Raw genomic sequence first — 15897 nt, 5'->3', positions numbered from 1 at the left:
TGACTGTTAACTTCAGCATCTTTGTGTACTGCAGTATTTTACGTTTCTGTGGAGTTCTCCGTGATTTTTTTCAGAAGGTGAAGCCAATGGCTTGTGTTATTTCTTTAGCTGTGTTATCTGCTGCGATGGTAGTAATTTTACCAACACATGATAACTCTAAATGTGACTTCCTTGTTATCTTCCTTCTGTTTTAAAGTCACCGACTGAGCAGAGTCACGTGTCTCAGGCAAAAAGAAGGGCTGACAGGATTTCTCAGCTGTGAGGATTTGAGGGAGATAAGTAGCAGTTTTATAGCTAGGCCATTCAGCAAGTTAGTGCAGGTATGCTCGGCAGGGACTTCCACAGCTCTGCAGGGGTGGTTTCAGGGTGGCTGTGCACTCTGCGGCAGGGTAGCGTTCTGTGTGTATCGTCTAGAGAGCATTCTGCATCTGATACTAACAGAGAAGTCAGGAGCAAATGCAAAAAGACTTCTTTGAATAAGTTTCATTTAATATTGCTGGCCTGCATGTTGGTGTCTGGCAATTCCCAAAGAAAATCTGCTTAGGCTGCACCAAAAAACCCTCATAATTTCAGCTGTTATGCCTGCAGATTTAATTCGGAAAGTTGCGCTGCAGCTGGCACTTTTTTGGTGTTGATGATTTACAGGACAGACTTACGATCTGTATCTGTATAGTCTGTTGGTGCTGGTTGGTTTGTGTATTAATGTTAAATTTTGTCCTTGTTTTTGTCTGTATAACAGTTCTGTTTGTGTAAGAGTAGAAATCAGTTTGTGCCTGCTCTCCAATTTGAAGAAGAGACAAGAAAAAATAAAACCTTTCAGTTACGTCCATATAAATACAGAGATGAGAAGCAACATGCAAGGAAAAGTCAAGTTGTCACTTCATATAGTCATTTCTTATTACGTTAAGAAGAAACAGCAACTTTCTAGGAACCCTATGGTTGCCTTAGAGTATTGCTACAAAGAACAGAAATCTGTAGGGTGTTTCCAGTAACATGTAGCAAAGTTTGATGCTTTGTGGTACTTAACTCTTAATAGATACTTATTTAAGTTTAAGAATAGCGTAGCTCATGATTGTGATTCTGGTACTAATATTGTGCTTTTTGACACTTTAAGGCATTTCTTATGAAGTGACACTCTGTTTTGCCATGCAGATCCTCAGTTTGTGGTGTACCAGCTAAAGGTAAAGATATTCACCTCCCCTTCAGGACCCTCAAGACGTGAAGACAAGTATATGTACTTTGAATTCCCTCAACCTTTGCCGGTATGCGGTGATATCAAAGTGGAATTTTTCCACAAACAGAACAAGATGTTGAAAAAGGTTGGTTTTCTTGCTTTTCTGGAAGATGTCAAGCCAATCCTGATGCAGGGCTGGGATGGTGGTTATTCTTCAGTGATATGTAATCACAGTATTTGATTCTTTGATGTCTGGTTTTCCTGAGGAGAGAATCTACCACAAAATGAAAGCTGAATATTTTGAGAGTTGGTGAGATTAAGTACAAAGGTTGGATAAAAATTATACTGGATAAGTATTGCAGTCGTTTGGGTAGTAGTGAGTAATCTAATTGAGGAAGAAACATTCTCATTCTAAAAATAGACTTGCATACTGAGCAAGTTAACTCCAGCTGTTTTCTTCGCTAAATTTTCCAAAGGCTTGAGCAGGCACAGAAGATCCTGTCTGTGTGCTGTTGGCTGATTTTACCCATCTGTCAAATTTGGTTGAATTTCTGAGATAATTGAGTCCCTACGCACTTTGTAAAAGTAGCTCTGCAATCTATTCAGCCATCTTTTGGTTCCCAGCTGCAGTGCCTTGACATTAGACGTTTAGAGAATTCACTCAGAACTGAGAATTTTATCAGTGTCTCCATTGTGGAAAAAATTACTCTAGAACTTATTTTGACACCAAAGTCAGTGAGTTCTTAAAGATGACACCCTCGTCACTGGGTTTCATTAATTCTGGTGCTTGTGGAGCTAGTTTGCATCTATCAAAGTGAGAGGGGAGGATGAGGCTGTGTTGATTGAAGGCTACCTTTGTGTTTTCTACTTATTCTTTTTTATCAATAGTTGTTCACTATTTAATGGATGTTATAAAACCTAAGAGCATTCACTGAGCAAATCTCATATACAGGCAAAGCACAAAAATAAGAAAATACTAGGGTGAATTGGGAGAAAAATGTAAGTGATAAGTCTCTTACTACTGTGCATGCAGGTTGTACCTACTAGATGTGTGTGTAAACACACGTGCACACTACTGTGGGCTTGTTCAGTTACAAGGTATTGTTAACTAGTTTAATGGTGTAATTTCACTAGCTGGAAATGTTGTGTTCTGTTGTTTTTCCTATTCATTGACGTCTGCAAAAGTTTTTAAACAGTTTCTTAATGGGAATATTTTCTTCTGCCTGCTTAATGAGATGTTTTAGTTGGTCAGCGATGCTACATGCAATACAGAGAGCTGTAAAACAAAGCATTTTAAAAGTAGAAATTCCACTTTAAGTCAACATTAAAATTACTGACATTTAAAACTGCAGTGCATGGGAGCTGGTTTGGAGAATGGACTTTTAAAGGAGCACCCAGATAAGAGCTGTGGGCTAGACATGAGGGGTGCAGGGAGGAGATGAAACAAACCCCAAACATCTGAGACAAGGTCCCGTTTTATCCATTATATGTCTTATCTTAACTGTGAATTTGTCGTTTCTTTACCATCTTCAGTAACACATGGATTGTGAACGGACCTTGTAGGAAGCGTTGTGCTGCATAGCCCCTCCCCCAGTAAGCCCCACAAAATACTGGTGTGCAGCTCAGATGCTGGATCTTGGCTCTGTAGCACCAGGAGTGAACTCCTGTGATTCTTTTACCTCTATAGAGAGCACTGAGATCCACTGACAGCATAAACCAGAGCTCCGTGTTATCACATAAATTTCTGTAGTATAAATTCGGTTCTCAAGATTGTGTAAAACTGCCTGCAGAAATGCAGCAAGCGTGCTACTATGCTGTAGTTTCATTTCAGTGTCATATCAGCCATGGTTTATTTTCTTAAGAATCTCTGTAGTTTCTGAGTATCTGGTTGATTTTTCTTTTTTTCTTGTCTATTTTTATCAAGTAGCCTAAGTATTTCAGTTCTGTGGATTACAGATAGTGCAGAGGTGCTCCTTTTCTCAGAGTTTTTGGACTGTTAGGGCCAAGAAATGCTGAGGTGGTGAAAGCTGCTCTTTCCACATCTGCAAGCTTTTCTGAGAGATAGAAACTGTCCCTTCACCAGGCGGAAGTCTTTTGTAAAGAAACCACCTTGATAATCTGCCTGAAAGATCTGTTGAATCCAGTGTTTAATTGCCCTCAAACTTGTGTAAGAGTGGAGGCTAAAAGAAAGTAGGTATGTGGTGTTACACAGTTCTGGTAAGATCACCTCTGTTAGCTTTACTGTAAATGCAGACATGAATCGAGGGCGTTTGGGACTGGAGCTCTGGATCTTCTTGGGTGCGATTATTTTAGTTGGTTTTATGAAACCACTGCTGAGGTCTTCATACTGAGAATAAGTGAAATATTCCATCTCTGACGTGCTTTGGCACTACAGGAGATCCTCTCACGTGGTTCTTTTGACAACTTCTAATGTAAAGCGACTAAGATGGAAATAGGGAGGTGAATATTTGTGGCAGAATACCTACCTTGGCACGAAGTTGAACACGTTTCTCTGTACAGGTGTTTCACATCTGTGCCTGTTCTTTTTCTAGATAAACTGACTCCATGCAGTTTTCACTCAAAACCCGAAAAGAGAGGGCCTTCCACTGCGTAGACTTGTCACATTTTGGAAATCACCACCTCTGTGCAGTGATCAATTAGTTAATGAGGAACAGCATAATTAAGAGTAACAGAATCTTACCTTTCAGAGATTCTGGTTTATTTACGGGAGCTTATAAAGGCTGGAGTTACAGGTCTGTTGCCTGTCCCTGGTTCTTGCTGTTCCAAGTTTTTCTGTTAGCAGATTTACAGGTAGCTGCTAAACAAGTTTTCTTGCACACACTTAAAGGCATTGCATATGTACCAGTTTCCATTTTAACTTTCCGTAAGAAACCTAATCAAAAGCCTAAAAACATTGAAGTGTCATTCTTGATCCATTCTGGGCCTCAGGCTGGAGAATGGCTATGTCCCATCTCTGGAGGTAAGGAAACTTCTGTGTCCTCATACTGGGTCTGGTTTGGTGTTTGATAACCCAAACTCAGATGAAGTGCTCCAGATTCACTCACCTATACTTGCTTTCAAATTTCTTAATACTCTGAAGAACAGTAGCATTATCTGCAGAGCTTTCTAGTATGGATGGTCCTCCTCAGCTTTGATCATGCTTTTCCTGGATAACATTATTGTCCATGAAACAAAACAAACTTGAGTGACTGAGTGACTTTAAGCACCTAGTGTTGCAGTGTCAGTGTGAAATTTAAAGCAGTCAGTTGTCCTGTTTTTTTAATGGCAAAACTTAATTTAAGCAAATTCAGTGGCTAGCAAGAGCTGACCTCAGCCAAAGGATTATTGGTGCTGTTGAGATGATGTTGGTAAGAGGGTGACTGCTTTGAAAGTTACCCTGTTTCAGCTCTTCCATAATCTGTGCCACCTGGCATCAGTTAGTAAGTCCACAACTTTTGGTCCTTTCATGTCTAATAAAGTTGTTTACTTTATTCTTGGACCATTTCTTCAGTATGATGTAGCTACTTCCTTTCAAGAATGAAATGTTTGCTCATATGAGAACAAAATGGCTTGAGGCTTGAGTGCAGTTATTATGTATGAATTTCTGATGGATAGAAGTTAGTAATTTGGGGAGTTTTTGAGCATAGTTTTTTGTTTCTCTAGCTTGCAGCGTGGCTGTTTTTCCATCTCAAACTGCTGCTGTAGTCTCTCTAGATTTGCTTCCATGCTACCTGTGTGAAACCTTTTTCTTCCAGTTATTGATGTTGACATGATAATCTTAAAGTATTTCAGGGTATCCTTGGTTCAATGAGAGTCTATTTAAAAATAATACAGAAGATCTTGTAATCATCCTGTCTGCAGAAAGGAGACCTTTTTCAGAAGTCCTCCCAGTATAGACGAGAGGGAAATGTTGGTGTGGTTTTTTTTTTCTTGCAAAAGTCACTGCTGTTTTATACCCAGACTCTAGCGTAGGCAGGACTGACAGCATTGTTTGAGCTGTTGGGTATGCCGTTTCATCTCTTGAGTCTGTATAGATGAGAAGTTCTGCCACACAGTTCAAGAGGACTTTGGGTGAATTCTTCTGTTTAGCAAACACTGACGAATGAACTCTGAAAATATCAGAATGAAACTGTTGATCTGGAAATGGTACAAGAAGTTCCATCAGTCATGACTACAGGAAAACTGTGAGGCTAGCATGGAACAGGTTGAAACATGATCTCCGTCTTCTGATTGCTGGATAGCATCTCCAAAACCTTTAGCTGGTTATAAATGTTTGTAAAACTGCAAAATTAAACTCTCAGGAGGACATGGGAACTCCTTGCTGATGCCTTAAATGATCTTGGATTTGGATTTCAGTCTGCAGTTAGAGGTGGGTATCGGCTCAGGAGTGAGGTATATTTGTCTGTCAGTCTGAGAACTGAAAATCTGCACAAAGTAGGGATAAGCACTGTATGCCAAAATAGTGTGATTAAATCAGCTTTCGTCTCAAGTGTCCGATACTGCTGTGTAGATTTTATGATACAGATTTGGTTATGGGAAGAAATACATCTGCCAGATGCCTGTGATGTAACTGGAAGTGAAGCAAAACACATTCAAAAAAAGCCTTTAGCTAATACTCATTTTCAGAAGCCTATTAATTAAATTATGTTCCTGTGAGCAATTGATCCGGTATTCTGATTTGCTATATAAATCCCAAGTTCAGTTCATGCCTTGATTTTTAAAATTCCTATCTTTGGCCCATATTTACATCAACTTTCTTCATTGTCTCCCATGAAGTATCTTGGAGCCTGATGCTTTAACTGAAGCTGGCTGAATCCTCACTTTGAAGAATGAGTTTTGTTTTTCGGTGAAAGCAGTGACACAGTTATCAGCCTTAAGAGCTAATTCAGAAAACCATGACAAAGTCTTCCCTCGATTTGAGTGGCCCTGTCGTGTTCCAGTACCCATGAACTTAGTTTATTAACCTAATTAAGTTAGTGTAGTGGGAAAGGAAGGAAAATAACTTGATGCTTTAAAAAGCTGGAGGGAGATAAAAGGATAAGTGACCAGCTTAGCCAAGTTGTATTGTTTAGTTTGAGTCCCTGAAGACCTCTGCAAATTTATCCCAAGGAAAACAGATTAAAAGATGTCTGTTGAGAAGTTTGTTGTCTGTCTTGTCTTCTCCAGACTATCGGTAAGGCTGAGTCCCCACAGTTGTTCGTTCAAGCAGGCCCTTCAGTGCCAAGTAAATCCTTCCTGGTTCTGTCCACCTGATGAAGTTTAAGGTGAGGCATGGCAAGACCATGCCTTCTACTTCTGCTGGTATTGGTTTATATCCAGTGGCCTTGTTAGTTTTGGCACTGCTTTCCTCCAAAGCTGCTTCAGCACTATTGGTGTAAGCCATTTTCCATCCAGCTGCTGCAGTGTGTTCATCAGCTTTGACCTCTCCTCTGCTGACCTCACTGGAAGTGTCACGGGTGGCACAGAGGACCAGCAGCACCAAAATGCATTGCTGCTTCTGCAGTGTGGTCCTGAGAAAGGATGAAGCATAGTAGTACCATCATCTCGGCTACAAGAGGTGGAAGCTCCCTTAACTGTGGTCATGGTGTGGAAATGCACTTTATTCTCTAAATCCTCACTGAAAGGATGGCCTCTTCACCAGTGGTGAGACTGCAGGTGGTATATCCACCTGTTAACAGAGCTGTCGGGTGCTGGAAACATCAGCTCAGGCTTGCCTTTTCCCACTGTTTGTTGCAAATGGCACCTAGACTACAAATCTCTCCTGTTCTGTATCTGGAAAGTTGATGCCATTGGTTGTTTCTGTTTTGACCTGAACTGGTCTTTTGGTTTGAGCAGGAGTAGCTGTCTCATCTCCTTGGAGGACCTTGTATCTTTTGAGGGACTCGTCATCTGGGCATAAGAGGAGCCTGGACCAGGTTATCCTGAAGACTTCATGGGGATTTTGCCTACTGCCACTTTCTTCATCAGCAGGCAGGCTGATGAATTGTTGGAGCATTACAGAAGAATAAACCCTCTTGCCCGGGATGTTCCTTTAGTTACAGATAGTGGGGTGGGCGTTTTTAGGGACTGTTTCTGAGGTAGTGTTAGTGAAGAAGAGGGTGCTAAATGTATGAGCAGTTTGGGCCTGACAAGAACCTGCTGACTGCTGCCTTGCATGGATGGGCTCTAACAAGGCTTCTTCATAAATGTGATGGCTTGAAGGGTCTCTTAGGTGCTTATAGAAACGCACATAAGCTGGAAGTGTTTTTATATACCTTACCTAAAACACTGAAAATGGGTCTACCGACCTTGGGCAAAGAAGGCAGGTGGAAATCGTTTCATTAGACACTTCAGAATTCCCAGCATTTGTGTGCTTATATGTTTTTATTAATTTGTGAGGAAGAAGAATGTAAGTTAAGCAATAGTCCAGCTCATCCCTGCCCCCTTCTTGGCCCAGGAAAACGTGATATTTTGGTGCCAAATTGCCTTCAGCAGGGAGGCATGCTCATATGATACACACTAGAACCACTTCTGTTCCACCTCTGATTTCCACCCCCCGCCCCGCCCCAGCTTACCAGCAGGGATGAATAACTAGCAAAATGGGGCAGGACCTGGATTTTCCAATAAAAAATTGGAATTCGATCTCGCTGGTAAACCAAAATATGTAAATTAGCTCAGAGTCGTTGGTTTGTGTTCTAGTCCTGTATAATAACAAGGAATGTTAAGATTCCAGTATGTGCTAGCTTTCTCACCCCTGCAGCTTTAACTGAAATGGAGAAATACTGAGTGTTGTGGGAAGACTGGTCATTTGCATTTTGGATCTTTTGCCTTAAAACTCAGAGTAAAATAGAAGGTTTCATTTGTAAAGAGGAAGTAAATGTAGTTCAGTTTCAGATGGAGAAATGCTTAATGTGCTAGTCTTGGAAACATCAGCTCTCAACTGACAAAAGTATGGCAAGTGACAGAAAACTAAACCGAGAGCATTCAGTGCATCCTACGGAGCTATTTAGCAGAGAACTTAAAAGGTGAAGTTCCTGAGCGTGTTATCTTTGGACGTTGTCTAGCCAAGAGCAAAACCTTGCTGCTTGTTCAGGAGCACATATGGAGATAGACACTCACAATTACCCTGCTAGTCATAATGATAAGCATGTGATGTACTGGCTGATATCAGCTAGTACTCCAGTGACTTCTGATGCATTTATATTTTACCTCTTTGTACAGGTATACCTGTTGCAGTGTTACAGTGGATAATCTAACTTGCACCTTCCCAGCTGTTGATGGTCATCTGTCGTATTCTGCATAAGTTGAACATACTTAAACTGTCAATGCCTCATCATCCGATTAAAAACTTCCTGTTGAAGGACAGCAGATGGTTCGAAGTCTGATTTGTCTTAGTACTGATCAGCACATATCTGACTGGTAGAAACCATCTCCATAAAGCAATAATGAATCCACTGTGATAGGAGTCCAGTATTTGTAGGGTGGTTTTGATCCATTACAGCCACTTCTGTATAAAAAAAAAAAAGCGTTCTGTTATGCAGCAAGCTGAGGGAAGATGTCCTCTCTTGATAAATATTACTCACCTAAGCTGGTTCACACAAGTTGTTTGTTGGGTTTGGCTACTGCTTGTCAAGGTATGGGCAAAAAAATCTCTTTATGCCTTGTGATTACAAGTTTAACACTTGTTTAACTTGTCATCTGCTTTTTTTTGTAGGTTTGATTGATTTAAATCAGCTTTTGATAAAGAGTGACTTCTGAAAGCTTAATTGGTTAAAATTGAGTTTGGTTAATGCAGAGTTTTGTGTATTATCTAGGACAATTGGTGAAAATGTCTTTGCATGCAATGTAACTGATGATGTACTGTTGTCCAGATGAGTTTTGTCTGATATTACTGATTTGGTTTTGACCAGTTAATGATATTAGTCTAATCAATGTGCCATTAGTGAATACTAAAGCAAGCTTGTTCTTTGTGTTCTTCCTCCCCCAGGACAAAATGTTTCACTTTTGGGTAAATACATTCTTCATAGGACTGGATGAAAATTCAGACAAAGTAGAAAATGGAAGTCTAGTTGCAGATCAGGAACTTGATGGTATTCTCAGTACAGAGCGCTCAGATAATGATAAGGAATATTTAATCCTTACATTAACAAAAAATGATCTAGACAAAGCAAATAAAGACAAAGCCAACAGATATTTCTCTCCAAACTTCAAGGTCAGTATATAATGTGGAAGCAAAGCTGAAAAGCTGCATGACATTATCCAATTTGTCTGTCTTGCCTTATGGAGGAACCATTTGAAACTGCTGTCTATGTAGAAATTGAATTCATGTATTAATATTGCCACCACTTAACACAGCTTCTAGCTTTGTAAGTTTATCTGCTGTTGGGGAAGTTGATAGATGTTGAGAGACTGGGAGTAAAGGCTTTGGGTTGCTTCAGGTTTTTCTCATAACCATTAAAGATGAGTAGTGGGAGACCCGGGGACCCAGGTAGCATCATTCCTGTACCAGCTGCATTGCTGTGAGCTCTGAGCTTTAGAGTAACTCCTGAGTTCCTTTGCAGAGGTGCCTGCTTCACGGGAATACCTTAACCTGTGAGTTGAGCTTTGAGGAATACGAGCCATTGCCAGCACTGTTGCTAAAAACGAAAAAGGCATTTTTAAGAATCTTAGTATTTTGTAACTTGCTCGTAAACTATCAGTAAACCCAGCAGTGCTTATTTTGAAGGTAATGGTCACAGCTGCTTGTTGGAGCGTTGCTTGATCAGACTGCTAATGCGCACAGATGCACATGTGCATCACCAGTTACAGAGTGTTTTGTTCATTCCTGTGCACTCTTTTTACAATCGCTTTCTGTGCTTGTAGAGGTCTAGAAGGTAGGATGGCTAAAAAGCTTAGTGGGTTCTGTCCCACCGCAGTGGTCTGTCCTGCGAGAACTCCAGTACTGATGGTTGGTGCAGATAGGCAGAACTCTTTCAGCTGGGCTTGAAAAACCTTCTGCTTTGCCAGTTCTTTATTTTGGTGGTAGTGAGAGGCTGGCTAACCTCAGAAGAGCTCTTGCTTTCCTTTTTTCCAGACTAGAAATGAGCACTCGTGTGATTCAGTGTAGCAAAAGGACCCATGCTGTTAAAAATTGCATTGTTGCCTGTGCTTGGTTGAAGTCCAGGTTCCCTTGTTAAATGTTGTTTTTTCCTTTCCCAGGTGAAGCTATTTTTCACAAAAACAGTAGAAGAGCCATCAAATCCAGAGGCTAGCAGTTCAACTTCTGTAACACCAGATGTTAGTGACAATGAACCTGATCATTATAGATACTCTGACACCACTGACTCTGATCCAGAGAATGAACCTTTTGATGAAGATCAGCATACGCAGATTACAAAAGTCTGAATATTTTTTTTATCGGAGATAAAAAAAAAAAAAAAAAACACACAAAAAAAAACCAACCACGAAGAGTGACAAACTTGAATAAACTGAAAAAAGGACCTTTTTAAATGGCAAAAGGACATAGTGTCAGATTACCAATTATAGGAACAATTCTTTCCTGACCAATCTTGTTTTGCCCTATAAATCTACAGGGTTTGACACTTGTCCAGTTGAAAAAAAAAAAAAAAAGGTTACGTAGGTCTAATATGTATATACCTTTTTGTGTCAAAAGGACATTAAAACTTCAATTAGGAACTATAAACATGGCACTTTCCCATTTTATTCCAGTTTTATAAAAGTGGAGACAGATCTAATGTGTATACGTAGGAATTTTTCCTTTTGTGTTCTGTCACCAAACGAAGTTTCGAAAATATACAGGTTCACATCCTGCCCCTTTTTTTGCACTTGTGTGGCAACAGAAAAGTCTGCAGTTGGCTAAGAGATGTTTCTAGAAGGTTTTACTACATTCTAATGCATGTATTTCGGATGGGGGATGGAAAGTAATGCTCAGAAAGGAATATAGTCTGCTGGAGCTTGGCCTGTGTACCATATCCAGCTATTTACATGCACCTTTCTTTAGCATGCTGCCGTAATTCATCCTGGATGATTGAAGAGTCGCCGCTGTCACTGCTTGTTGTTTGTGCATTTTATTTTTTTAAGTGTAATGGTGCTAGAAAAGGCAGCTAGAGGGAGTGATTCTGTATAGGGGTACAGGAATGAACCTTCACAACATCTTAAAGACCCACAAATGAAGGGAGAAAAATTATTGGGGTCACAGAAAGGAAACACAGCAACAATGACTTAACCATACAAATGTGGAGGCTATCAACTAAAATATGGGCTTGAAAGAAATTGTTACAAAATTTGACAATGATTTATTAATTGTTTTTTCAGAATTGTAATGGCTGCTCCATCTCCTGTGTAATCAAGGCCAGTGCTAAAAGTCAGATGCTATTAGTGCATACATCAGTCAACATCTTACACTTATATTATTAGTTTTTCAATCATATTCCTGCTGTGAATACTTCATGTGCTGCCTTGCAAGCTTTTTTCTCATTAATATAAAAATATTTTGTAATGGTGCACAGGAAATTTCAGTTGGAGATTCTCCAGGTTAGTGTTTGTTTTGAAGATTTATGATGCATTTATTCAATCAAACCTCTGTCAGCTGTTCCGCCCCTTTGACCTTACGCATTCTAGTACAATAAGTTTTGCAGTTTTGCACACTTTAAAAAAAAATGTCATTAACTGTTAGGGATTTTTACTTGAATACTCAGTATCTACAATGTTTTAAAAATAGACATTACACCACGATATAGAGAAAACCAGTGTTGCAGTAAATTCTCAGCACTGTGTGTATATGAAGATGTGTACTTTTTAAAAGCAGAGCTCGTCCCAGATACATTGTTTGCTATTAAAAAAAAAAAAAAAAAAAGGAAAACAAACCACCCAACAAATTAGATTTCTGAACTGGCAGTGTTGTATTATTTGTTCGTAGGGATATAGCCAGGAGTAGGGCTTGAGATTCACTTTCGGTATATAATTGACATGCCCAGACTGCAGATGACTTAAGAGTACAACTACTGTTGCATACAAATGCGAAGTAGCTGACAAAATTGTTCTCTCTAAAGCACGCCATGAATAGCTGTCCCCAAATTGACACTTTTTTAGGATGTAATACACCCCCCCCACCACCTTTTTAATTAACTTATTGGTGCTGACATTGAAGTTCATTAGCTGTGTTCTCGCCTAGATATACCAACTGTGTATGGAATCTGCAAGGGCCCTGTACAACAGCATTAATGGTAAGAATTTGAATGAGACAAGGCAGGACTTCCAGTAATTACTATTGGTAAACGAAGGTATAAAGTGCTTTTTTTTTTTTTCCGGTATCTGTTGGTCAGTTTTGCTCATCAGATTCATGATTCTAACGTCTAACAAAGCTGATAAATATTTTCTGACTTATAGGTTTAATTAGACTTTACTAGCTTAATGGATCAAGATTGCTGGTTCCAGTGCTCATTATTCCCACTGTTACTGACGAGCAGGAGGTGGTTACCTTGGGATGTGATGTTTAACTCTTATTCTTCAAATCATGTTTCACCTTGTCAGTTTTTTAACAGTTGAAAGTTGTGTTGGCTAATAAACAAAAATGTTCATACTTTAAAAGTATTCGGATATTGACACTGCTGCGTGTCCCACTTTGGCTAATAAAAATTGGATTGGTGCGGTTCCGGTATGTAACACCGAGGGCCGGATTGGAAATCTTGACATGATGGGCTTTTGCACTGTTATTTTTCCTTTGGAATGTGAAGGTTGGAATGAGGGTTTTGGTTTTTTTTGAATGTTTCGATGTCTTTGAGAAGCCTTGCTTACATTTTATGGTGTAGTCATTGGAAATGGAAAAATGGCATTATATATATATATATTATATATATAAATATATATTATACATACTCTCCTATACTTTATTTCAGTTACCACCCCCATAGAAGTTGACAAGAATTACTATGACTGAAAGGTTTTTGAGTCCTTATTAAAACTTTATTTATGACAGTATTCATAATTAGCTTGAACTGCATTCTGTAGGTAATCTTTCCTTGAGTTTCTGGACTGTATGCTTAAACCTTTTTGGATGTGCAACAGCTTACATGTCTGAAACTACTTGAAGGCATCACTTTGGTAAGAGCTTACTGTTAGGCCCTGAAGCATCCCCTCGTCATTGGTAGCCCCACTCAAAATATTTGCCACAGCTATTTAAGGGCAGTTGTATAAATAACATCCAGATTCATTCCTGTGGCACACATTGTAAACTGAAGTGGAGTTTACATGCAGCATCAAACGTTTCAGCTTTCAAAAAACAAAAACAACAACAAAAAAATAGGATGCTAGTGTGCAAGTTCCATGTTTAGTCATAGCAAATGTGTGCAATATGTTAACGATGCCTGTGGTTGCCACGAAGTGCCTCGTTTACCTTTTAAAATACTGTTAGAAAGTGTCATGCATGCAGATGGATGGGGTGGAACTGTGCACTAAAAGGGGCTCCAACTGCAGTGTTTGGCAGAGCTGCCTTTCTCTGCCAGTTCAAATTTTCAGTCTGTTTTCATATAGCATATATATATATAGATACTAAAAGAAAAAAAAAAAAAATCAGTCTGTTAAGCAGCCTTACTCTGATTCAGCCTCTTCAAATACTATTGTGCTGTGCAACAGTGGCTCTGTGTGTAATGCTATGCACTGAGAATACACAAAAACCAAGTATGACATGTACAGGATAATGCCTCATACAAATCAGATGTCCGTTTGTTATTGTGTTTAACAACCCTTTATCTCTTAGTGTTAAAACTCCACTTAAAACTGATTAAAGTCTCATTCTTGTCACTGTGTGGGTGTTTTATTGAAGCATTTTGAGTATGGAAATGGTCAGCTAAACCCTTTTGCTTGTAAGCTGTGAACGTTTTGAGCATGATCGTTAGAGCGAAGGATGCCCCTTGGGCATCAAGGGATTTTAAGGGAACTGCAGCTTAATGTTCAGAAGCTTGAAGCAAGTGTAGGCATTGGAAGCGCAGATTGTGTGCGGGGAGATCAAACCCTTTACCGGGATGCTGTCATGGTGAGATGCTGGACTGCTTTCCTCAGGAGCTAAACCATTTTTAGTCTCCAAATGAGAGAACTCTTTCCGAAATGCACATTGCCTTGTTTTTAGTGTCCGCCGGTACGTCTTCAGCAAAATGAGGCGCGAGTCAAACCTGAAAAGTCTTTTCCTGAAGTTGCTTTTAAATTGCTGTGAGATGCATTTTTTCCCCAGTGGAAAAAGCACGCTCACCGCGTGTACCAAGTACACAGTTTGAGGTTTCTTCTGTTCTTGTTGCTCATCTATTTTCAAACTCGACTTTAAACCGGCACCTTAAACATACGTGGTGCTCTCCTTTTGTGTTGGTGTTACCCGGTGAGTGTCTGGAAAAGAGAGACCAATAGGCCAGTGGATAGCCTCTGCCTTTCTAGTGCTGGTGAGGATCCAGGGCACTGCTCTGCACCCCGGGAGTCCCGGGGATGCTGAACTGGGTTACTTCAGGTAACTTTTGTTATTCCCCCCCGTGGTGTTAAATGTCAGCCCCATATCACATCTGGCTGAGCATCTCCAGAAAAATGCACGTGTCAAGGAGAGGTTTGGTGCTGTGGCCTGTGCTGCTCTTTGGTGGTTGAGAGAGGTGGAAAGTAATTTTGGTGCTTAATGGGGGGTGGAGTGTTTGCCAGCTGTGTCTGGCCCTTTCAGGTGAATGGCACAGTGAAGGGCTTCACACCATTTTAATAAAGCGGCAAGCAGTACTGCCCAATCTGTTAATACATGTTCCTTTTTTGGGGGTAAGCTTGTTTTTCATCCAGAAAATGAAAGTAGAGTGGGAAGGTGTAGAAAGGAAGGATGGGAAGCTTTAAGGAAAGTAGTCTGGACAGTGTTCAATATGTTGAGTAGCTTCTATATATATAACAATCTATATATATGAAGAGATTCTAGGCTGAAGACAGGTGAAAAGTGCTGTTGCGATGTGGATGGAATATTGTATTTGACTTATTCTTGTCACGTTGACTAAAAGTCCCATGCTCCAGTCCTTAGCAGCTAAAAGCCGCTTCTATAAAAAAAAAAAAATGCTCTTTTTTTTTTTTTTTTTTTTTTTTTTTCCATTTACGGCTATGTGTGCGAGTGCTCTGGTGACTAACGTGATGATTGTGCTGCTCAGGATGGTGCTGGGTGGCTGTACGGGGGCCGCTCCCGTGTGCTCCATCCCTGCACAAGTGCTTCCCGTGCCCTCCTGACCACCTCTGCTGCTGGGAGCTTCGGCACGGGTGCCCTGAGCTTTTGCTATCTCTGGCGTCGGCAGCAAACAGCAACTTGGTTTATGTGGATCTCTTTTTTAGACAGCCGTGGAGTGATTTGTTAATAATTAATTACATCTTTTTTTAAATCTGCAGCCAGAGTTATAAATTACACTCTTTTAAGAAGGAATTATGTTGGTAGCAGACTCTTTTAAAACACTTTTTTTTTTTTTTTTTTTTTTGCAGTTGGTTGGCATTTTGGTTATGAAATGAGTGATGACATCCGCTAGTGACGATGTTTCTATATTAGTCTAACCAGATTCCCTAAGGTGATGCGCTGCTGTGGTCCCCGGCCTGTTGCTGCAAGGAGGTGATGGTGTCTGTGTTCGGGGTGTGGCAGGAGCCAGGAGGCACAGCCAGGTGCAGTGGGACCCCTGCAAAGGGGTGGACCAAAAAAAAAAAAAAAAAAAAAAAAAAGCCAACAAACCAGCCCTACAGATTGAGAATAT

The 15897-nt window shown here is 40.2% G+C and overlaps 1 protein-coding gene across 1 annotated transcript in view; it reads left to right on the top strand.

Annotated features, from left to right (window-relative positions):
• Positions 1-13954, top strand: part of PTEN (phosphatase and tensin homolog) — a 48831-nt gene extending 34877 nt beyond the window's left edge. Inside the window, exons 7-9 of the mRNA XM_042788600.1 lie at positions 1153-1319; positions 9141-9365; positions 10352-13954. Coding sequence (XP_042644534.1) covers positions 1153-1319; positions 9141-9365; positions 10352-10537 — 578 coding nt within the window. The 3' untranslated portion in view covers positions 10538-13954. The remainder of the gene's footprint in view (positions 1-1152; positions 1320-9140; positions 9366-10351) is intronic.
• Positions 13955-15897: the final 1943 nt, after the last annotated feature.

This window comes from Tyto alba, unplaced genomic scaffold (assembly GCF_018691265.1).
Source record: "Tyto alba isolate M040663 unplaced genomic scaffold, T.alba_DEE_v4.0 Super-Scaffold_1, whole genome shotgun sequence".
NCBI classification, from domain to species: domain Eukaryota; kingdom Metazoa; phylum Chordata; class Aves; order Strigiformes; family Tytonidae; genus Tyto; species Tyto alba.
This window is presented reverse-complemented; position numbering and strand designations above follow the sequence as displayed.